At 51.6% G+C, this 24426-nt stretch overlaps 1 protein-coding gene across 2 annotated transcripts in view; it reads right to left on the bottom strand.

Moving 5' to 3' along the window:
• Positions 1 to 24426, bottom strand: part of Slco3a1 (solute carrier organic anion transporter family member 3A1) — a 126429-nt gene that overhangs the window by 65921 nt on the left and 36082 nt on the right. For both annotated transcript variants that reach the window (XM_048368601.1, XM_048368600.1), the window contains exon 2: positions 23354 to 23819. In XM_048368601.1, coding sequence (XP_048224558.1) covers positions 23354 to 23819 — 466 coding nt within the window. The remainder of the gene's footprint in view (positions 1 to 23353; positions 23820 to 24426) is intronic.

The following is a 24426-nucleotide window of genomic DNA, read 5'->3' as shown; positions in this document are numbered from 1 at the left end:
AATGAGGCCCAAGAAACAGTAGCGAGGAATTCATAGATCAACACCCCATCAATGGAAAGCTTGACTCAAAACACAGAAGCATGATTTTCATCCTAAGTCTTATAGTCTCCCACAAGCTGCAATGTTTCACCAAAGAAGAAAAGCAAATATAACAGCTCTCTCCCCCAACAGACTCCTCATCTCATGCCCCACTGATTAGCATGCTCCTAAGATTGAGCAAAGAAAAGTGACTCCTTTACGCAATAAAAAGGTGTGTGTGTGTGTGTGTGTGTGTGTGTGTGTGTGTGTGTGAGAGAGAGAGAGAGAGAGAGAGAGAGAGAGAGAGAGAGAGAGGAGAGATCAAGAATTTGGTACTCAAGGGCTTCCTCTCTGGGACATCACTGTTCACTGATATCATAACAAGGCCTGGCACTTGTCTCCCCGCCCCCCCACCCCCAGTTGAGCCACACTTCCAGAGTTCAAACCCAAGTAATAGCAGTAAAGAAGATACAGCCAGGGACAGAGCTCACAGGCCATGCGCTCAGATTCTGACATATTCTCCAGGACTGTAAATCTGTGGCTATCCACTTTTGCCACTGACAGACGGTTTGCATTCGTCTAATCTTCTTTACTCTCCCAGCAAATATTTCCCCCAGTGATTATGTTAGAGCGGAGGATTCCAGCTGATTCCGGCTGGTCCTCTGATTCACTTTGATGAGCTATCACAGTGACCGAAATAGAAAGGGAATGAGAGATGCTTGCAGGTCACTATTTTGTGATCTTCACCGGCATCCCCGGATTGGGCAGCACCAAATTGCTTTTCATTAGGAGAGAACTAATGCTCTGCCTCCGTCATCAAACAATTAATGGATGCAGAGCTAGGCTTGGACTTGGCCACGAGGCCGAGCTGCGGGAAACTGATGACTTCTCAGTGCCATCCTATTTGGACCATAACTGTGCAGCTCGTTTGTGTGTGTGTGTGTGTGTTGTTGTTGGTTTTTTTTTTTTGCCAGTCCTGGGGCTTGGACTCAGGGCCTGAGCACTGTCCCTGGCTTCTTTTTGCTCAAGGCTACCTCTTGAGCCACAGCGCCACTTCTGGCTGTTTTCTATATATGTGGTGCTGGGGAATCTAACCCAGGGCTTCATGTATACGAGGCAAGCACTCTTGCCACTAGGCCATATTCCCAACCCACAGCTTGTTCTGTAGCTGAGCACCGGCTTTGCCTTCATCAGTTGCGATTTCATCCTATCTCCCCCTCTCTCTCACCCTCCCTCCCTCCCTCCCTCCCTCCCTCCCTCCCTCCCTCCCTCCCTCCCTCCCTTTCTTTTCTACAGAGGGAAATCTGGACAATTCACAATGACTCCATCATTCCATCCACAACTCTCTTCTCTGTGTCTCTGCTTTGCAGACTGGGACTCCAACCACTGAAGGAGGAGAAGCCACGGTCCCTGGGGTGATACAGAGAGCAGCTGCATCCTAATAAACCCACCCCAAATTTATGATACATAAAACACACCGAATCCTCGGATCACCCTAGCGTGGTGACACAGCCCACAGAAGGGTGCCGGTTATTGTGGTTACAGGGTTGAGTGGATCCCCAAGCCGCTTACCTATTCCAGAGAGATGGCCCCTGTTGCCTGGCTAAAGATAAAACAGAAACTCCAAAGCATGGTTTTTCTACAAATACAGACCATGCAGGTACCATAGTAGAGTCGCACGATCCTAATGGAACCTTTGATAAGTCTGGGAGTTCGAATCCACATAACCAATTATATTCTCATAGGCTTAGCTGGATTCTATACATGACGCCAAGAGGGGAAAGGGAGGTTGGAAGCTGGGAAGATCCAGGTCTTATCTGGGCACAATGTTCCAGAACCACAACCTAGTAGTTGGTTATTGTAGAGGAAGGTCAGAGGCAAAGATATCTGGGGGCAAATGGGAAGGGGTGAGGTCTAAAAACAGTGTGTGTGTGTGGGGGGGGGGTGTTCCTATGTCTCACACCTGTAATTCTAGCTACTCAAGAGGCTGAGATCTGAGGATCAAGACTCAAAGCCAGCCCAGGCTGAAAAGTCCCTGTGAGACTCTTATCTCCAATTAGCTACCAGAAAACCAGAAGTGGTACTGTGGCTGAAAGTGGTAGGGTGTTAGCCTTGAGCAAAATTGCTCAGGGACAGTGCCCAAGCCCTAAGTTCAAGCCCCAAGACCAAGAAAACAAACAGACAAAAAACTTCCACTGTTGGGGATTTAAGCAGAAACTCTACCTACAGGCACCTACATGAATACAGCATCTCTTCTCTCAGGGAGAGGGCTCCAGTACCCCAACTCTGCAGAGATTCTCAACTTCTAGAACAGTTTGTAAAGCTTCAATAAGCAAGACAGTCATGGGAATCTGTTTTAGATTTTCCTTCTGCCTTCCTCAAGAAAACACACAGCGGATGGAGGAGTTTACTTTTATTTCCCTTTCTGGAAAGCAGATTTATGTCATAGCCCCGAGTTCCCACTAGAGCCGCTTAAACGGCCCACAAACTGGCCAACCGAGGGGCGCATGGCTTTTGGCCAGATGGGCAATGAACAACTGAGATGTGAGCACATCCCTCTCTTTGGTGGCCATGACCCAACCAAGGGCAGATCTGAGCTGGTGACACCCCCAACCCCTCACCCCCATACAAATAGAACTTTGGTTGGGGGGCAAGTCAACGGCAAAGCAACTGAACTAGGAAAGTTGAGGAGTGAGACACACAACCATGTTCCCAAGCCATGCCACCACCATCCCGATCAGGGAATCACAGCTGAAGGCTGGCCTGGGCCTAAAAGTGCACGAGACTCCATCTCTCTCAACTAACGTCTGGGCTTGGTGGCACACACTTGTTCCCTCGGACGCAGAGGAAGCACAATGGACGGGCACAGTGGCCCAAGCTTGTCGCCTCCAGCAATGCAAGCAGGCGCAAACAGGAGGACCACACAGTCTAGATGGGTCAGGGCATAAAGTGAGAGGCTCCCTCAAGAGTCACTAATACAAACAGGGGCTGGAGGCATGGCAGAGCACTGCCTTGTAAGTAAGAGTTTAACCTCCAGTATGGAAAAGCAAAAGGAAAAGGAAAGAACGCAGGGAGGGATGGGAGTCTGAGCAAGAGGAGGAGGGCACGAGAGGAGCCCTAGCGGCGGGAGGTGTCGCCTCCGAACCAGTCCAGTCCCTCACTGCCCTGGTCTCCACCCACTGGGCTGAGGAATGTGCCTCCCTCTTCCTATAAGCCAGGCTACCACTTCCTCCACCTCCTCGGGTCCCAAGGCCACCTATTTTTGGCTCATCCAGGGCAGGGTCTGGCACATACACACACACACACACACACACACACACACACACACACACACACACACAGCCCAGCTGCGGGGCACTCTCCTCCCTGCTGTTCTGCAAAGGGTGATGGGAGCATCTGCATCTGAGATATGGTGGCCTGGATGTCAGGGCGGAGGCCCCTGCCACGCACCCTCACCTGCCTGCTCCTCCCAGGCCTGGGAAAAGGAAGCCAACTGGCTTTGTGCGGAAGCAGCCGAGCAGTTATGACTATCCAGGGTGGGCTGGGGCCACAAGCACACCCCGGTGGGTGGTTCCCGTCTGCCTCAGGCATCACCACAGCTGGAGGATGTGAGGGAGGAGAGCCAGTCTGGGTGGGCCTCCTGTAGCACCAGCTTCCAAGTCAAAGCATTTGCGGGCTGGGAGATCTGTTTAGAGAGGACCCACTCAAAGCAGGAAGGAGCTTAGGAACTCCGCAGGGAGGAAAGCCTCACCCCTACCCAGTTCAGCATCCTCCCCCCTCCCCTCCTCTCCCTCCATTCTCCCACCCTCTCCTTTATGCATGGGTTATTCTAAAAGTCTCAGCTTCCCAAACATCTTCAAAGTTGGGGTCCAACTGACTGGGCCAAATAGTGTGTGTGTGTGTGTGTGTGTGTGTGTGTGTGTGTGTACTGGGGCTTGGACTCAGGGCATCCTCATACTCTCACTTAGCTTTCTGGCTCAAAGCGGGTACTTTAACACTTGAGCCACAGCTCCACCTGCAGCCTTTTTTGCTGGGTCATTGGTGATAGAGTCTCATGGACTTTCCTACCTGGGATGGCTTGGAACTGCAATCCTAAGATCTCAGCATTCTGTAGGATGACAGGCGTGAGCCACTGGCCTGGCTCTTTTTAAATCTAGTGATCACATCTGTGGCTCAGATCCTAGGCCCCTTGTCTAATAGAGTAGGAGACAGCAGCTAACCTGCAAGAACTGGCACAGGACTGCTTTTGAATAATGCCAGCTGTGTCCTGAGTGATCTGGGTTCCATGTTCCATGCTCACCAAGCTGGGCTCTTTACATCCTGCTGATGGCTCAGGGCGGGGCGGGGGGGGGGCGAGCGGGGTTGGGGGCACAGCCTACAGCACTCCATCTGAAAGCCCACAGAACTGCCGGCATGGTAGCCTGGGCTCCCTGCCCCACCACACAGACAGGTGGTAGAACATGGATGCCAACTCTCAGCTGGCAGGCTGAGCACCCTCCGCAGGGTGTAAGAGATGGAGCAGGGACAGAGGAAGTACTGGTGTTTTCTTCCTCCAGAGTGTAGAAATAGCAGAGAACCCCAGTGATCGCCTCCAGGGACCAAAATGCCCCTACCTCCAATGAGCACTGGTGAGCTGTAGAAGTCAATTAGAGGACCCCCCCCCATCCCCAGATCTACAGCCGACACCAGCCCCATCTCCCCACCCTCCACCCTCAGGACAAGGCTGAGCCAGAAATAAATCAGAATTTCTACTCTTTGATCCCAGGAGTCCAACCTGGGTCCTTCTCCATAACGCACACCCTCAAGGCTGGGATTCTGTGGCCAAGCTTTGTGAAACAACGCAAAGAAGCCACCGATTACCCACTTTGCAGAATATCTACACTTAAAAAAAAAAAAAAAGCCTGGGCACTGGTGGTTCATGTGTCATCTGTGCTGCTCAGAAAGGCTGGGATCTGGAGGATTGTAGTTCAAAGCCAGCCTGGGTAGAAGAGTTTGCTAGCAGACTCCATCTCCAAAACAGCCAGCAAGAAGGTGGACTGGAGGTGTGTCTCAAGTGGTGGAGCACTAGCTGTGGGCAAGCAGGAGGCCCTGAGTTCAAAGGCTGGTACTGACAAAAACAAAGGCATTGCTTCTACCCTGTCCCTCTCAGGTAACCTAGCAATCAGGGGGTGGTGCACCTCAGGGTGATGACACCGCACTGTGGTGTTACAGCCCAAGCACAGGGCTGGAAGGGGTAGGGGTTGGCAACTTGCCCCAGGTCACACTTGAGCGAAGTCTTCTGCCACAGGGCCCCGGGGGTTCTTCGCTTACTCTTCCACGTGTATGTGCTATGAAAAGCTGGCTTCTCATTTTGCTTGGGGTCAGCTGACGTTGCAGTGAGATGGGGAGTAGGCTGTAGAGCTGTGCTGAGAAGCCTCAGTTGCTGAGTGGCAACTGAGGGCAAGCTGTGGCCACCCCTGGAGTCACCCAAATACTCCCAAGGCATTCACTCTCCAGGCTCGCAGATCTGGTTGCCATAGAAACGGACCATCCATGGGCTCCTGGGCTGGAGCCAGCGTTTGCAAATGCACAAGGGCTTATCAACAGGGCACACGCTCAAGTGCACGGGTGACAGCTGGCTGGGTTCAGGGCTCATTCTGGTCCCCTGCCGCCTCCCTATCTGCTCACCACAGTTTCCTGTGTCCTCGGTCCCACGTCCAGGGTGCCAAGAGCAGGGGACATGAAATGTGTGAGGCAGGCCGGGCTTGGGGCTTGGGCCAAAGGGACAGCATGGAGGATGGACTGGGCTTACTGCCAGCCCCAATCAGAGTCATTATAATTCAAGTTTACACACACACACACACACACACACGACAGCCGGCTGCCCGTGCACAAGGTAAGGCCCCAGGGCACGGTGCCGACTGATGGTTCTTTTCCACTGTTGCCCTTAAATAGTAAAGAGAGGCTAAGGCTGGCTTCTCTCAGGATTTCTATATTCCAGGCCCGGCTCCAGGCACTTTATTTGCACTAGATCATTTATTTAATCTCATCCATCACCCATCACGATTTATTCCACTCAGTGCACAGATAGAAAACTTTGCCAGGGCTGGGCCCCTTCCACCGGAGAATCCCCAGTGGCTGTGATTACAGACGCGTGCTACCACCCTGGGCTCCTGGATCCAAAAAATGAGGACACTGGGTTCATGGTACCTCTCGGAAAGAGCTCATCCCTGCCCAACTGTGGGAACCGGGAGAGAAACAGCTCTGCTCTCTTTGTAGGGCCAAGTCCTGTCTCCCTCTAGGAGGGATTTGTCCTTGAAATCAGAGGTCACTCAAGCCCGGCACCCACGTTCCTCTCTCGTTAGCTCCCTCCAGGCTTCCTCTGACCGAAGCTGTGGCGTGGGCCGCCCACTTGTCCACCTGGGACTCACCGTGGCTGCGGTCAGCTCTCTAGGCAGAGGGGCTTCGAGGATGACACCTTTGAGCTGACTGCCCACGTTGCTCTGAGATTTTTCTAGATCCACTGGGAGGGAGGAGGAAGGGAAAGGAGACTCTTGCACTGACTGCTGTGGCTGCCATGCACATGCGCATGTCTACCTGTGCCCTGCAGTGGCTGCTATGCGCATGCGTGCCCAGTGCGCGCGTGGATGCTGTGACCTGCACTGGCTGCTGAGCGCATGCGTGCCCATGCCCCGCATTGGCTGCTGTGCGCATGCGTGCCCCAGTGTGCGCATGCGTGCTCGCGTCCTGCACTGACTGCTGATGGACAAAGCAGACTGGGCCTGCGAATCCCCACACTGAGCTCCTTCGTGTCGGCTGGTGACCAAGCGTCCGTGGGTGGCATCTGAATTTGGTGCAGTTGGTCCCCATGGTGGCTCCAGCCGCCTCCTGCTCCCACCTAGAGAGTCGTTCAGAGAAACGATGGGCGATGACCCAGCTGTAACACCTCCCTGCTGCACACAGGTACAGTGCAGAGGGTTCTAGAAGGCCGCTCTCTAACGCTTGCTCTGTGCCTGACCCTCCCAGCACAGCTCAGCGTGCAACTGAGAGAAAGCTGACAGGAGGCTGCAAGTGTGACATGAATGACACCAGCGAAATGGCCCCCTTTCTCCCTCCCAGCCTCTGATCCTCTACTTAGGCCTGGGGCTGTGCTTGTCTCCCACTTTCTCCATGCCAGCACCTGCCCATTGGACGTTGGCCGTGGTCCAGCTGCCTGAGTCCTCCAGGGGGAGGCCAGGCAGAGGGCTGGGGAAGATACTCAGAAGGGAAGCAATCCAGCAGATAAGGCAATCGGGAGACCCCTTCATTGGAACCAACCGAGACTGCAAAAACTGCTGAGGAGAAGAGGGATGGGAGCCTGCACTCAGACATCTGTTCTTGAGAACTTTTCTTTTTTGTCAGTTGTGGGGCTTGAACTCGGGTCCTGAGCGCTGTCTCTGAGCTCTTTTGCTCAAGGCTAGTGCTCTACCACTTTGAGCCATAACACCATTTCTGGTTTTCTAGTGGTTAATTGGAGATAAGAGTTTCATGGAACTTTCCTGTCAGGTCTGGCTTTGAACTGCGGTCCTCATGTCTCAGCCTCCTGAGTAAACCGGGATTACAGGCTTCCTTGAGAACTCTTGACACCAAATCTTACACACCAAGTGGGCAGAAATGTATCGTGACAGTGGAATTTGGGTAACTACTAAAGAAAGTCAGCTAGTCTTTATTCCTGACAATGGTCTCAGCATGCCAGCAGGACTGCTCAAAATACTGTGCTCCTGATAGCTAACAGATAGATAACAGGGTATGGATATTTGATCACATTAGATCAGGATTTAGAGCTATCAGATGAAATCAGGAGGTCATCAGGACCCATGATGAATTCTATCTATAAAAATGAGCTTAAATTTCCTGGGGGATTTCAATCTCAATGTCATTTTGATTTGCGTTTCCTTTATGGCCAGTGAGGTTGAATAGTTCTTTCTGCATTTATTAGCCATTGGTATTTCTTCTTTCAAGAATTGTCTGTTCAAGTTTATTTGCCCATTTGTTAAGTGGGTGGCTGATTTGGGGGGGGGGGGAGTCCAGTTTTTCGGATCCCTGTATATTCTGGTTCTTAATCCCTTGTGATAGATAGATAGATGCATTGCTGGCAAAGATTTCCTCCCATTCTGCCTCTTCTGAGAGACGTAGTTTATCCTTTCTACACATAGATATCCGGTTTTCCCACCACCACTTGTTAAAGAGGGTGTTTTTTTCTCCAGTGTATTTCTTTTTTGGCATCTTTGTCCAAGATCAGGTGATTCTACCATGTGGGATTATTTCCGAGTCTTCTGTTGGGCTCCACTGGTCTTCAGGCCTGGGTTTGTACTGGTACCAGGCTGTTTTTGTCGGTGTGGCTCTGTAGTATAGTCTGACGCCAGGCATGGAGATACTCACCCCATCACTGCACCTTTCGCAAAGATGTCACTTCATGCCAAAGACCAGTGCCGGCTGCTGGGTGTTGTGGGGTGTCTCCCCAGCCCAGACATTTGCCTTCCCCAGTTGACGCATGCTCCCACGGCAGGGTAGCTGGGGTCTGAGGCTGGTCACCGCTCCTGGGGGGCCCATTCAATGGGTTCCTAGATTTGCTGTAGAAAGCACATCTCTTGCCTGAGGCTTTAAGGCAAAATTGAGGAGGGGGGCGGGGAAAGATGTTGGGTGCTAGACAAACTCTGGCAGGGCTACATTCAGAACTGCGATTCGGTGCCTGGTTGTCACTGATGGGCGCGCTCTGCACACCCCAGGGACAGAGCAACTCAGCACTGTGCAGCTGGCAAAGCCTCTCTCTACGGGCCTCTCCTCCACGCCCGTGCGGGGTGGCCCAGCTCCAAACTCCCGTGGCTCTGAGCCTGTCCGTGGGCATCGGCCTCCCTGCTGGCCCCAGTTAGTACGAAGCCTGGATCTTCTCTTCACCGTGTCCCCAATCTGTCACAAAGCAGAAAAAGCCCCGACCTCATCTTGAGCCACGGGTCCAGTCACCGCGCGCCCAGCCCCAACCCGTTGCTGTCTGGGTCATTTTTCAACTGGTCTCCACTCAACCTTGTGACTGGAGATCAGAGCTGCCCACAATTAGGCAGACAGGCATAGCCGAGCTGCCATGAGGCGAGGCACTGATGCCTGGTGGGTGACTCACCCCCAGAGCCAGGCGGGGGTGGAACGGGACGTGTGGATTCTTCAAGCGACAGCGTGGAATTGATATCAAATGAACAAGTCACACACACACACACACGGGGGTCAGCTCTGAGCTTCTCCCCTGCCTTCTTCACTTCTGTGCTCAGGACTGGAAGTCCTCAATGATGATGGTGCTGTCCTGCCCGCCACACTCATAGTCACTCCTGAGAATCTCCAACACACACATACACACGCATGCATGTGCACACGCATACATATACACAATAGAACACACACACAAGCACACGCAAACAGACACATGCACACACATACAACATGCAACAGAAAACACAAATACACACATGCACACATTCACACTCACACATGTGCACAGACATACATGCACACACTTGCAATGCCTGCACATGCATGCTCACACACACACACACACACACACACACACACACACGATTCCTACGGTCCCTCAGAAAGTTCCCATAGGCACAGTGTTTGTGCCTTTCTGTCCTCAGGGCTTCTGGAGGCAAAGCCAGGCTGGTAAAGGGAGGGAGGTGACAAGCATTATGGCAGCACAAAGAAAAATCAAGGCAGGCTGGGGAGGGAGCCTGGGCCCGAGATGCAGCCCCATAGCAGCCGGGTAGGACTCTGTGAGGGGCCTGAAGCCCTGGAGTCGGAGGCCCCATGAGACTGGGTCCCTGTCTTGACCTGCCAGGTGGAGTCTCCCGAGTCCTGCCTCAGTACCCTCAAGTCTGTGTGTGATGCGGGGCCTGGATTGGGGACCCCTGGGCTTCTCCCTCATCCCAGGCTACCCAGTCATCCAGGGGATGGGCCTAAGGGGCTAGGACAGGCTTTGGGTTCCCCAAGCACAGCCCTTCCTGGCCAGGCATCTGCCACCCAGGAGACCCCAGCGAGCCCTGCATGGCAGCTGGCCCGGCGCAGGCGTGGGCAGCCCAGGGACAGCACTGCGGCCCCAGGGAAACAGCGCAGGCCTCGCTACCCCATTCCCCAGTGCGCCCTGGAACAGAGTCAGGGATCCCAGGAGCGCCAGCCTCGACAACCCAACGCCGAGCCTGGCAAGCAGGCCTCGTGCCCTCTTCACTCCCACGGCCATGTGTGCTGCTAGCCACGGCTTACAGAATCTTCTAGATACGCTCTGAATAATTCAGCTGGGGTCAGTGGTCCTGCAATTAGGAGATGGAGAAGTTGACCAGAGTGGGATGAACTGGAAGGCGGCATTTCAGACAAGGTTGTTCACGAAGACACACAACATTTAGCACCAAGCCACCCAAGGGGAACAGCGAATGCGATGGGTCCCCAGAGGGCAGTAAAACCAAGCCGCAGGGCTGAGCAGAGGATGGCCGCCAGGGGCATCGGGAAGCCCAGGCTGGCATGGAGTCAGGAAGAAATCCTGCGGCTGTGAAAGCAAGTGAACAACTCAGCTGACCAACAGGACGAATGAAAAACAACAGGGAAATCAGTGCAGCGGGGAGAGCTGAAGCACTGGTTTATAGAAGGCCATGGAGGTGGGCTTTTCTGGTGGGATTCTGGGCAGAGCCAAGAAAGGATGAGCTATGAGATGACTGGGACTAGGTGGTGGAAGCAGCAAGTGCAAAGGTCCTGAGATGGGAATAAAGTGTGAGCGAGGACAGGCAGGCAGAGGTCAGCGTGGGCCACATTGATGACACAGGGAGTGATCGAAAGGAAACAAGGTCAGAAGGCAGAGGGACCGGTTCCCACGTTCCCACGGGGCTCTGCAGGCCACTGTAAATACCAGGCTTTGCTCTGGGGACACCAGCTGGGATAAGATTGGATTTATTCTGATAATTCTAGAGATTTTGGAGGCAACTCCCCAGCACAGAGGAGACTTTACAGGTACTGGGTGGACATCAGAAAGACTGGGCCCTGATCTTGCAAACCCTGGGAGCTTAGGCAAGGAGGGGCAGCAAAGCTGACAGGCCAGAGAACCCACCCATCTACCTGTCCAACACTCAAGGGGTATACAGGGGGAGGGGAAGGGTGGGAGTGTGGGGTCTGGCCTCATCCTGGGATAGCTCTTCCTTTAAGATGCTCTGGAATCCCCTTGCCTGCCGGTTATACAAGTTAAATTCAGTGGGTGAGAGGAGGTTAAAGTTCTCTCCATGCCAGAGGCTATTTCCCCATTGCCTGAGGAACCATTTAGCCCAAGTGGTTGTCCCAGGGTGAGGGTGGGACCACACATGTCTGCCGCCCATCCCCAACACCCAGGGTCTGCTTTACAGCAGCATCCCTCGTGCATCTGTACCCCAACACCAGCGCAAGGCTCTGGGGCTGCCGGGAGGAGATCTGGACTGAAGCAGAGCTCAGAAAGCGGCTGCCATCTGCAGGAAGTCAGAAAAGCTAATGACAGTTTCTAGGCCTTGGTATTTTCTTCTCCACACCCTGGCCTCTGACCCCAGCCCACGCCCTCGGGAGGAGGGAGGACCAACCCAACTTCCCTGCCCCCTTCTTCCCTTTCTAACAGCCCCAGCCTAGGGCTTGGAAAGTATAGGACCCAAGAGGCTTTCTGCTTCTGGATGCCGCTGTTCCAGTATGTTCCAGTGCACGGAGCCATTGCAGGAGCAGATTGGATGTTGGTGACCCGCACAGTTCTAAAACTTACTTCATTATCATGAACTTGCATCTTTGCCCTGGAAAGTTCCAGCAGTCACAGCTTCCAGAGCCCCCCCCCCCCCCAACAAGGCATTCTTCAGGTTCTGCTATGTGTGGTGGTTTGATTAATAAAGAAATGAATCATCTCTTAGCCAGGTACTGGTGGCTCACGCCTGTCATCCTTAGCTACTCAGGAGGCTGAGATCTGAGGATCGCCAACCCAGGCAGGAAAGACTTTGAGATTCTTATCTCCAAATGAACCACCAGAAAACCAGAAGTAGTGCTGTGGCTCCAAGTGGAAGAGTGCTAGCCTTGAGCAGAAGAGCTCAGGGACAGCGCCCAGGCCCTGAGTTCAAGCCTCATGACCAACAACAATAAAAAGAGATGGTTTTTTCCTCTCCACACTGATGGCCAGGAACTATTTTCTGGGATTAGGGAAGCCTCTACGATCTTCTCTGCCGTCTCTGCCATCCTCCCCGAGGCCCAGGCCTCCGGATTCTTGGATCCACTTTCCAAGGTGACCCTGTCCCACTCTGCCCCCCCAGTTGCCTGTCGTGACCCAGGTGCCTATGAGGTGGAGCCCGGCCCCCTCCTGGCCCCCCAGGGTGGCAATGTGGCAGTGACCCTGGGGCTTTGTAAGGGGCTTTGTGCAGGCGCTGGTGGAGAAACACTAGGCTGAGAGGACAGAATGGAGATGCAACCATTGGAATTCCCCGTGGAAATGACACCGCGGCTCCAGGGTTTTGCAGTTGCCCTATTGTTTTCTAGAGGCTTCCACGAGCAACCATGACCATGCATCTTTTGTCTTTAAGAGTTCACAAGTCATTATCCGCATCCATGGCCCTCATTCATGTCCATTTCAAACTCTCAGTGGCAAAAGAGAACCGCTTATCTGTTTACTGAACAGCTCCTATTTTATGTCAGGCCCTTGCCCAAAGATGCCACGGTTTTGTGGTGGAGTCTCTGAGCTGTATCCTCATATCCTCAATACCCTGCCAAGTGCTCAGCATTCTGAAGAAAAGCGACCAAGGACAACCCATAGAGAGAAAGAAGGAGTTTCCAAGCTGATACAGGCCTAGCAGATATAAAGAAGTTCTGTGCTTCAATAAGATGATCTAATTTAAAAGTCAGCTAACAATCTGGGCAGACGTTTCTCCTCAGCAAATATTCAATCAAGTCAGTGCAGGGAGCAGTGTTCCACTTCACCTAGGAAAATTCAAAATCACTCACACACCTCAGCTTGGCGACAAGCAAAAAGATGGACAGCCAGAGGCATGGCTCAAGCCTGTAATCCTAGCGAGTCAGAAGACTGGGATCTGAGGCTCAAAGCCAGCCCAAGTGGGAAAGTCCATGAGATTCTTATCGAAGGGGCCAGTCTAAAAGCCCAGGTGACTCCATTTTGACCCCAACTTAGAATGAACTCCGAGGGACTCTGGCTGATGTACTTTTGCTGGAATTTAGCACAAACCAGAAAACCAAGGGTGCAGAACTGCCTGAAAAGGGAGTGACAATCATTTCCTGACACCTGGGCTAGCTCCTTTGCAGCAGAGTCACAATAGATAATTTCTAAAATAATTAACAATCAACTAAGTAACAGCAAGAGAGCCACGGTGAAGTTCTCCTAGTATGAGCCGATTGTGATCAAAGGTCAGGCATAGCCCTGTGGTTTGCAGTTTTTCCCTATAAAATTAGCCTGTACGATCGAGTTGGCGTGCTCCTGTTCAGGAGTGGCTCTGCCTGGTCAGTTCTTTCTTGATGCTTGGCGCAAAATAAAGCTTTACTTAACTTTTGCATTTTATCAGACTCGTTCCTTTGTTCACGGACTTAACACTTATCTCCCCAATCAACCGTCAAAAAGCCTGAACTGGAGCTGTGGCTCAAGTGGCCAAAGTGCCAGCATTGAGTGAAAAGGCTAAGAGGACAGTGCTCAGGTCTTGAGTTCAAGCCTCAGTACTGGAGCATGCACACATGCATGTGCACACGTGTGCGCACAACAGACAATAACACACAACAGACACTAACACACAACAGACAATAACACATCTTGGCATGGCTGTGGAAAAACAGTTCCTCATAACATTGAACACAGAGCTATCACAGTGGCCAGCGGGCTACTCCTGCTATTTATTGAGAAGAAGAAAACACAGGTCCACATAGAAAACAATTGGCAGGCAATTGGATTCCTCAAAGTAGCCCACAGTAGAAATTGCCCAAATGTTTCAGTGACCAATCAGTAGCTGCCATGAGCCAAAATACCATTGCTGAACACCAAGATGAAGTGATCAGGTAAGCATTATTTCAGAAGAAAGAGTGGCACTCTAAACTAATTAAGCTTATGAAAAACTCGCCACATTGTGCATTTATTCCCACCCCCTCTCACAGACGGGTGAGACCTGCATCAAAGGCAGGCAGGCCCTGGCCAACCAGCATCGAGGTACCTGGACACAGACCCCCGTTTGTAACTTAGTCCTTCTTCTCCCTCTCAGAACTACATGCAGATGCTCAGCTGGACATGGTGGCACATGCCTGTAATCTCATGGACTTGGGAGGCTTGAGATGAGAAGCTCCATGTTCAAGGTCAGCCTGGGTGAAGTGAGAGGGATTCTGGCTCAAAAGCCAAGGGCCAGAACATGACTGTGGTGGTACAGCACTTACCTAGTGTGTACAAAGCTCTGGGTTCAATTCCCTCCCACCTCTGTTATCCCCCCTACCCCCGCCCCCCGTGCTCTCATTTCTTCTCTCCAAGAGAAGAGAGAGGCTTCGACCAGTCACTTCCCAAGGGGACGCAGCCTGGGTCTGGAGTTGAGGCCAGGCCTTCCTTCCCTGAAGGCCGGGACTACCGCAACACATCTGCAGGCCCTACCACAAGTTTCCCAGGCCAGGGCTTGGCCCTGGCCAGCGATGTGTCCCTCACCCCCACATCCCTGAACAAGTTTATCCCAGTCCAGGTCTCTGTGACCTTCTCACACGCTGAGGACTCCTGCCCTGGAGCTGTTTTGCCTCCCAATCACCCGTGGAACTGGCAGAATTAATTTCCCATCTAGTTGCTTAACGAGCCCTAATCGCATGGCCATTGAGTTGCACGTTAATGCGGGAGCAAAAACGAAAAATGGCCATCAATCTTAAAGGTTGCTTTCCAGCCCACTGCCCTGCTTCCCAATAAATCAGCCTCCCAAACTGGCCAGTGACAAAGTCCAAGGACAGAGGTGGAGGCTCAGGCGAGGAGCTCACTGAAGTTGACAATGAGGGTCCAAGGAGCTCTTCCAAGGCCTCTGGGAATCAGTGGGCAGCACCAGGGAACAGGGCAGGATGTCCCTGCATGATTGACAAGAAGCCAAGCCCTGTCCCCGCCCCCTCACTTCCCCTTCACTTCACCCCTGGGGCATTTAAGTTTGCCAGGCAGGCAGCCTGAAATCACCTCCCAGAGAGAGAGCAGCAACATCCGGCACCAACAGCCATTTCTCTTCTCTTACTTAGAGGATGGTGCGTGTCCTTGCAAGGGACCGAGTCATTACTCACACGTGTAAAATATTCCTCAGCACACATGGTCAATCTTTCCCCAAGTCTATGTCTACAAATGGACATGGACACATCCGCCCAGCCTCCCCTTCTCACATGCAACACCTAGTTCAGCTGAAAGGAGGGCTGGCCAGTTTCAACCCCTAAGGAATTTCTCTGCAGAGGCAGAAGATGGGGGTAAAAGAGGGACAGGATGAGGGAAGGAGGGAGGGGGTGGCCAAGGTCGTCGACTTTCTACCCCATCCCCTTGGGTGTTCACTGGCTTCTGGTTGTAGGAGTGCCGGTCCTCAGGGACAAGTCAACTCAGGAGCTTGACCCAGAGGCCACCTGTCACAGTCCATCCCACATCAGTCGCCACAACCATCTTGGCTTATCTCCTACACATTCCCGCACACCTCCCCCCCACCACCGTGCCTGTCACAGGGATATCTGTGATTTTAACACTTTTGGGTCCCGAGTTTCTTGCTGAAAATCCATGGAAAGCTTCCCTAGCAAATGTGTAAACACACACACACTCACACATACACACACACATATATAGAATATACACATACATGTATACACACATATATAATATACCCACATGTACACGCATATATGCACACTGATATGTTTATACACACTCACACACATACACACTCTCCATGCAATTTTAAAAGGGTGTCTACCCCTGATGGCTACCCAAAGCCTACCTCAGCACTTTAAAAAACAATTCTTAAAAATTACATTTAAGTAGTTGTACAAAGGAGTTGCCACTGGACAAAGTGAATACACTGCATCTTCACCCTTGTCACCTCTTTCAACCTTCACACCCCTTCCTCCCTTCCCCACCCCTCCCCTTGCTCTTCTTAATGTTGTAGGATATACACTGGATTCCTGACTGCATCCTCCCCCTCTTCTCCTTGATTCCACCCCGTCCGCATCCCATCCCTTTCCGGTACCCGCTAGGACCCTCAGCTTTGAGAAGTGCTGTTAATCTGATACTCTCTAGGAAGATTTCTGGAAATCCCTGCCTTTGATGGCTTCACATGACGTCTGTGTGGAGGTTAAACAAACACGTGTGGACACACACTAGACTCGGCAGGAGAGACGTGCGATGGAAAGGGGACCTGTGTGTTCAGCTTCTTCTCTCCTCCCAGTGGGCCATTAGAGGGAGATGAGGTCACTGTGGAAGGGCCAGTGGGGTGGAGCCAGGGTTGGTTCTGCTCTTCCACTCCCATAGCCACAGGCTAAGGTGTGTACATTCAGGGCCGGTTGCCCACCTAAGCCATTTGCTTTCAAACACTACCTCTCCCTGCTCAAGGCCCACCCACAGGTCATCTTCAAGTACTTCCTTTAGTTTTCAAGGGTGTTCAGAAGGGGTGGGAGCCATCCCCTTTGCCCTCTGTGTTTCTGACCTGCAACTTAAATGAAGATGGAATCATCGAATGAAGAACTAAGCCAGAAATGTCATCCGGACCCTTTCTAATTTGTGCTGTGGGTCAGGGGTCCTTCCCAGTGTGGTGGTGAAGATCTTGGTATTCGGAAAGGGCCAGCACTTTGATCAGAGCCCTCTGATTCTTCCTCAATTTTCTACCAGACACAACAGGGCATTGAAGCCCATGAAGCGGGAAGGAACATTTATAACTAGGATTTTCAGTGCTGGATGCTAGCTTCAGACATAACTGGATCCAGAGCAACTTCTTATCCCTCCCTTTCCCTGGTCTGTGATTTCTAGCCAAGTCCTCTACTTAGAGCAAGGACAACGGACACTGAACTCTATGGGAATTCCCAGTCCTTCCACCTAGCGGTCTTTCCAAGTCTGTGGTGGAAACTGATTGGCCTATAACTTGGGCCAATCATTGTAGACTCGATCCTTTCTCTGTGTAAGATTGGTTATGCCTGGATGACATGACCATTTCTACCCCCTCTAGAAACTGCCTAGGATGGGAGGAGCTGTTCTCCCAGTGAAGGAGGAGGCACAGGACAGATGAATGCAAACATCCACAACATGGACTCTTACATTTTCACACTACAGACCATTCTAGAAATGAAGAACTGGCTTACCACAGAGGAGGAAGGTTACTAACCTCAAACCTAAGTGCTAAGAATAGCAAGTCAGACTCCTCCACAAGACCTCCAAACCCTTCATCTATGCTCCTCAGAGGTGAAAGGAACACAAGGAAAATAAGAACAGCATTGTTCTCAGAAAAGAAAACCATCTAGAAGCAAACTAACATAGGAGTGGGGGTAGGGTGGACTACTTCACAGTCTTCTTTATGTAAGTTCATCTGTGTGGCAGCTGAAAGGAAAATGAGTCTGCATTCACTAGTCAGGTGCAGGAAAAGGGTGGTGCTGAAAAGGAGCCCTTGCTCTTCCAGAAAGAAACTCCTTTGCATGCATCTTCACCTAGGTCTGCTGGGCCCTCACTGGCCCTGCATCCCGTCTATCTTCATCATATGCTCCATTCCGACATCCTTGCAAAACACCACTGTCACACATGCCGTAAGCATTCGTCCATCCATCTCCACCAATCCCAAATGGTTTGGTGTCTCCATTTCAACGTTCCCCTGAGGGGACTGTGAACATGGCTTTTTTTCTCTATGTGGTCACCTTTAGTTTGGGTGGGAAATGGTTTTATTTATTTTCCATCCAGATATTTCTGGTTTTATAAGGTAGTGGATAAGGGGTCGGCTAGAATAGCATGGAAGGGATTTATCCAGAGCAAGTGTCCCCCGATTCCTGCCAGGGGAAGGCCACCCCCACCCCCACCCCTGCTTCCCTGTTAACTCAATGCCTCCTGATTCCAAGTCACAGCAGAAAATACCAGATCCTGGTGCTGGCATTTTTTTAAAATTTATTTTATTTCTTTGTGACTTCAGCAGTCTAAAGTTGGCCAATCACATTGGTGGGGGAGGGGGGGAGAGAAAAATCTAAAGCGCATGCTACCAGTGTTGAGCCACCAAGGGTTGGGAGCTGTCATTCAGTTGGTCCTTCTGTTTACCTGATAGCTAGGGATTTCCGTTCCTCTCAGCTATCAGATTTGCATCCCAGCGAGTGATGAGTCACACAGGATGGGGCAAGGACCACAGGCTGCCTGAAGCACCCAGACTGCTCTGCTCTGCCCCTAGGACTGCCTTCCCTTCGCAGACGGAGCCCGCGCACCGCTGTCTGCACCACACCCCTCCGGCCCCATTCATTAGCTTCTGGAAAGAGTCATGGCCCTTCTGGATGACTGGATTTCAGTTCACGTTGAATCTCCCAGAACCAATCTGAGCCCTGGGAGTTTTGCACGAATGTGGACCCTTTACTACCTAAAAGCTCAACCAGAAAATCCCGGCCTGTCTAGGGTGACTAAATATGATGCAATTATCTACAAGTGAGTCAATCATTTGTAACAGGCCGAAGATTCTTCGTCTGAAGAGGCTAAATCGGACACGCTTCAAAATCTGGAACTTTTTAAGCATCATGCTGGCGCTCAAAAAACTGTAGGTTTTGGATGTTCTTGATTTTTTTTATTTCTTTCTTCAGATTAGGGAGGCTCAAGCAGTAATGCTTGCTGAAAATATACTTCAAATATTAAAAAACTGAAACTGAGATACTTTGGCCCTGAGTACTTCAGATAAAAGATACTTAACCTGCAAAGATACTAACTGATTTTTTAAAATATAGTTTAGGAAGTGGCGCTGTGGCTCAACTGGTAGAGCACTAGCCTTGAGAACAAAGAGGCTCATGGACAGCACCCAGGCCCTGAGTTCAAGCCTCAGGACTGACAAAAGGAAGGAAGGAAGGAAGGAAGGAAGGAAGGAAGGAAGGAAGGAAGGAAGGAAGGAAGGAAGGAAGGAAGGAAGGAAGGAAGGAAGGAAGGAAGGAAGGGAGAGAAAGAAAGAAGGGAGGAAAAAAGAAAGAGAGAAAGAAAGACAAGAAGGAAGGAAGAAAGGAAGGATGGAAGGAAGGAAGGAAGAAAGAAAGAAAGAGGGGAAGGAAGGAAGGAAGGAAGAAAGAAAGAGGGGAAGGAAGGAAGGAAGGAAAAGAAAAGAAAAGAAACTTTACACACAAAAAAATCAATCATCTATAGGGCTAGGAATGTGGTGTAGTGATAGAGTGCTTACATGAGGCCCTGGGTTCAATTCCTTGTTATCACATAAACAACAACAACAACAACAAAAAACAGTATGTCAGAATAAGAAAACCATCCAGTATAGCACACTAAGCTGATAGTTAGCCTGCAGAGGGTCCTCCAGAGCAACACACTGACCCACCCCCTGGGAAGGGGAGGGAAGGACTCCTTGTGGCTCATTTTCTTTTTCCCAAAGGGCTACCATCACCATGCAATCGCTCCAGACCCAACCCTTCACTCTTTAGGGTATTAAAAACACATCTTTACCCAATACCAGGTTAAGATAAAAAAAAATTAAGAAAAACTCATCAGTAGCAAAAACACTCTCTGCTCTCAAGGCTCTGAAGAGAAATGTGGCTCTCTTTGGTTGCTTGATTGCTTTTCTTGTGACCTTTATTCTAAATAAACACTTAGCAGCTGAAATCAGAATAATTCTTTTTTTTTTTCCACCATTATCTGGAACACAGAGGGCTGGCTGCTCTCGGCTTTGGTATAAATGACAAGGAAAACATGACACGTCTGGTCTGTGTATAATGTATCTGCCATTCAGCTTGCTCTGTTGCACGGGGAGTCGAGTGCTGCTGTAAGACCTCTATCTCCCCGGCTAGCGACCACGCAGAAAAGTTCTCAGCTGGGCACCTGTGGCTCACATCTGTAACCCTAGCTACTCTGGAGTCTGATGGCTAAGGATCAGAGTTTGAAGCCAGCCAGGGCAGGAAAATCCGTGAGACTCTTATCTCCAATGAACCAGCAGAAAACTGGAAGTGGAGCTGTGGCTTAAAGTGGTAGAGTGCTAGCCCTGAGTGAAAAAGCTCAGGCACTGAGTTCAAGCCCTAGATCAGGCAGAAAGGAAGAAAGAAAGAGAGAGAGGGGAGGGAGAGAAGGAGGGAGGGAGGGAGGGAAAAAGGAAGGAAGGAAGGAAGGAAGGAAGGAAGGAAGGAAGGAAGGAAGGAAGGAAGGTTGGTTGGAGAAAGGAGGAAAGGGAAAGAAAGAAGGAAGATTGCCAAAAGTAAATGTATAATACTTTCCAACAAGGAATAAAATTATTTGAAAAACTCTTTGTCACTTCTTTCGAAAAAAAAGGAAAGAAAAAAGCCAGAGCCAAGTGAGGCAGCTAGTCAAAGAATGCCGAAGTAAGTCCATGACAGTATCCACACACACTCCAAATTTGAAAAACAAAAAAAGCTGTAGTTTGAACTTAAACAAACAAAAAACAACTAAGAAAACAGGAGCTGATGTGAAGTCAGAACACAAGGGCTGGAGACGTGACCGGACTCCCAAACAGCTGATCCTAAGACCTGGGCAGGGGACCCACTGGTTTCCGCCACCACTCAGCTCATTCTGTCCCTCTGGGAACAAAAGTGCCACGCGCCTCCCCGGGTCATTATCCGGCCACCCTGGGCAGCTGAGACGCCTGCCAGCAGAGCCCAGTCCCCGTTCAGTCAGCCAGCACCGTCAGCTTGGTAATGAGTTCCCTCCTCACCCTGGCCGAGGGCTGGCCACAGACTGGGGTCAGCCAGAGAGGCCCCTCATAGGTGAGCCCCAGCAGCCCAATAGTGTGCTGGCGGCTGCACCCCATGGAAAGAGGTGCCTGGGCAGGAACTCCCAGCTTGCCTCTAGCTGGGCTGCATGGCGAATTCTTCTCCCCCAGTTGGCTGAAGACAAACCTGTGATCCGCTCTTTTTCTACTGCTCACGCAGCAGCCTCGGGGGGCCTCTGTCCAAATCATTTTTTTGCAGGAGCTGGAATCGGGGGGAGGGGGCTCACATCTATACCCTCTGTTCCCTGTCAGCTCCCCATGTTACTTCCTGAAGCAAAATGAAAAAGTGGCTTCCAGAATTGGCGTCCAATTAGAGGAGATGAAGGCCCAAACATTCACCCCATCACCAATCCTCTTTCATGGCTCAATGAGAAATACACCAAGCCAGTTTTCTCTGTACATGCTATGGTCTTTTTAGAAAACAGTTTGCCAGGAGAATTTGAACCAGTCATGGAATTAAAAAGTCACCCAGAAAAGCCAATCTGTGCAGAAGGATTGCTCTGTTCTCTAGAACAATGACGGGGAGACTCTGGGCAGCCATCTGCAGGACTGCAAGCTGTCATGTTGCAGAATTTCGCCAGACCAGACCCGCTCAGGTATCCATGGGCTGGGCAGAACTCAGAATCCAAGAAGGTCAGAAAGAATTTAGGAGCTACCTGGTCTCCCACAGCTGAGGCTTTGAACTCACAAACCAAGCCCTACCCAATGGGGAAAACATCACAGTCAGAACCTGATTCACCAAGAAAGAAGCAGACGGCTCATAGAAGCCCCAAGCCCTGGTGCCTGAGTGCTGGCATAGCCTAGGAGCTATTGTAGGGAGAGATTTCTTTTCAACTTGATTCTTGATTCATTAGAGACAAGAGGTCAGCAATCCAGCCCTCAGTTACTTCCCTGAGCTCTGATTTATCTGCCTGTCACAGCCCTAGGAGACATCGCTCAGCGTCACAGACCAATTGTCTGGCTACATCATGAGAGGCTGTTTTTAGTGATATGCGTAGCCCATGGCCTGGTCTGTAACACACTCACAGGGTCTTGACTTTCATGGACATTTTAGCAGAAACAAAGGCAAACAATCACTTTAACTCCATCACAGTCACCCCGAGACACAACATAGGTCCCTAACTTTTGGGGGAGAAGGACCAGGTATTTTTGCCTTTGCTCCATAGGAAGGGCACAACAAGCTGAGGATCCATACACTCTTCATCTTGCCACCCACGGCCTCCTGTTGCAGAGAGCTAAAATAACATCGTCAGCAAAGAAGTTAACTCCGAGCCCAGCACCAGTGGCTCATGCCTGTAATCCTAGCTACTCAGGAGGCTGGGATCTGAGGATCAGCTCCAGCAGGAAAGTCTGCGAGACTCTTATCTCCAATGAACCACTGAAAAGTTGCAAGTGGAGCTGTGGCTTCAGTGGTAGAGTTCCAGCCTTGCACAGAAAAAGCTCAGGGACAGTGTGCCCAGGCCCTGGGTTCCAAGCCCCAGTGCTGGCCCAAAAAGAAAATAAAAAGCAATCAACTCCACAGGAAGACAAGAGCAAGACCAGCTCTTTGCTACTTCTGTTCCAGCATGGTGCAGAAAGCTCATGTCAACCGCCATTCCAATTCTATTTTAACTTAAACCTGCGTGTTATAATTAACTTAGATCTCAAGGCACTCCGCTTAAGGAAGGCAGATGTGGTTGACTTCTTTTTTTTTTCCAGGGCTCAGCATGAGAGCAACTCAACAGCTGCAGGGAGCAAAAGTGCTGTTGCCACACACAGAAGCGCTGCAAATGCAGGGTGGGCTGGCCCTCACCTGATGAAGGCCAGCCAACGGTGTCCACCGACAGCCACCTGACACCCTTATCTTCCCAGTGTAAAATACCAGAGATGGCAAGGGTGCCAAAGAATTCTTTTACACACGCGCACAAACTTCCTTTCTTCCTACGTAGATAGCCCTTTCCTGCCTCGTTCAACCATCACCAGAAGTCACAACTTGGGAATTAATCCCCAATCAGTTCTCCTGGCCTTGGAAAGTGCAGTGGCCAGGGGATTGGTCCAGATTTCTTCCAAGTTTGGATTGCCCCCCCCCCCCAATCCACCCTGGTGATGAATAATTCCAGGCAGCCCCATGGCCTAAGCATAACTGACACCAGGACCTCTGCCCAGACAAGGGCTGTTCAGACCAGAGCATGGTGAGAGCTCAAGCTTTTACCAGCGTGAGAACCCACTTGGGGGGTATTTTTCAGGGAAGTGATCCCCTTGTTCGCCCCCTGGATCCACTCATACCCACACTCAAGGCTCCCTGGGCCCCCAGCCCAGGTGTGTCAGTAGTTTATCAGAATCTTCCAGATTGCCGCCCCCCCCAACCTGCGCCTACTGCGCCCAGGGCGCATGCCCATTGCGCACGGTCCCAGTCCGGGCCCCGCGGCTCCCCGTACCTATGTAGAGCGAGGAGTCCTTTCTCCGCACGTGGTCGTCGATGTAGGAGACCCCCAGGGGCTGCACGGGGGTAGCACCGATGCCCAGCAGCACCTGCGCGCCGATGAGCAGCAGGTACATCATGTTGGTGGTCGTCCGGTTCCGGCAGATGAGGTCCGGGGCGGGCCCAGGGGGGCCCTCCGAGGCGTTGGGGGCGCACACGTCTCGACCCTCGGCGCCCCAGCGGAGCTCACCCGCCTCGTACTTGTACTGGTGGGTCAGGAACTCAGGCAGCGCCGACAGCAGCGCGCCCAGCGCCATCACGATGCCCCCGCAGCCGATGAGGCGGGGCCGGTGCCCGCGCGCCCCGAAGTAGCTGACGAAGAGGATCAGCGCCAGGTTCCCGATCTCGAAGCTGCTGGCGATCACACCCACGTCCGCGCTCTGCAGGTTGAACCTGCGCTCCAGCGTGGTCAGCACGCTCACCTGGGGGGTGGAGAGAGAAGTCAAGGCCCAGACCGACGGGCGCACCAGGTGACCCCATGCCCTCCCTCCCCGCCGACCAAGGAGCACAGACGGGAGGCCAGGCATGGAGGCATATGCCTATAATCCCTGCTACTTGAGGAATAAACAAGCAGACAAACAAATAAATGTATGGATTGATGCATGAATGGATGGATGGATGGATGATTTCAGGACAACCTAGGCAAAAAGTTAAGGACACCCCCATCTCAACAAACAAGCCGGGCAGGTGGTACACAACTCCAAATGTTTCCATCTTATCTCCTCCACCCCCATATGCCTTCACCCACAAAATCGGATACCAGTTCCTAAAACCCGGGTGTGTACAACACTCCCCAAGTGCAGGCTGCCCGGATCTAGGTTGTGACCACCTAGAATCTACCTGAGAAAAACAACGGTAACCGAGCCAACACCCGAGCTGCAAAATGGGAAGCCCAAGAACGTGGTAAGATGATCTCAAGTTCCACTCCCTTCTGGAAATTTCTAAACTATGTAGGCTTTCCCCGGAAGACATCAGGTAAACAAACACACCAGAGACGGGCTGAGGACCCTCCCTCCCACCCACCCCACC

This window comes from Perognathus longimembris, chromosome 20 (assembly GCF_023159225.1).
Source record: "Perognathus longimembris pacificus isolate PPM17 chromosome 20, ASM2315922v1, whole genome shotgun sequence".
In the NCBI taxonomy this organism is placed as follows: Eukaryota; Metazoa; Chordata; class Mammalia; order Rodentia; family Heteromyidae; genus Perognathus; species Perognathus longimembris.
The sequence above is the reverse complement of the archived record's forward strand: the minus strand, read 5'-3'. Positions and strand labels throughout refer to the sequence as shown.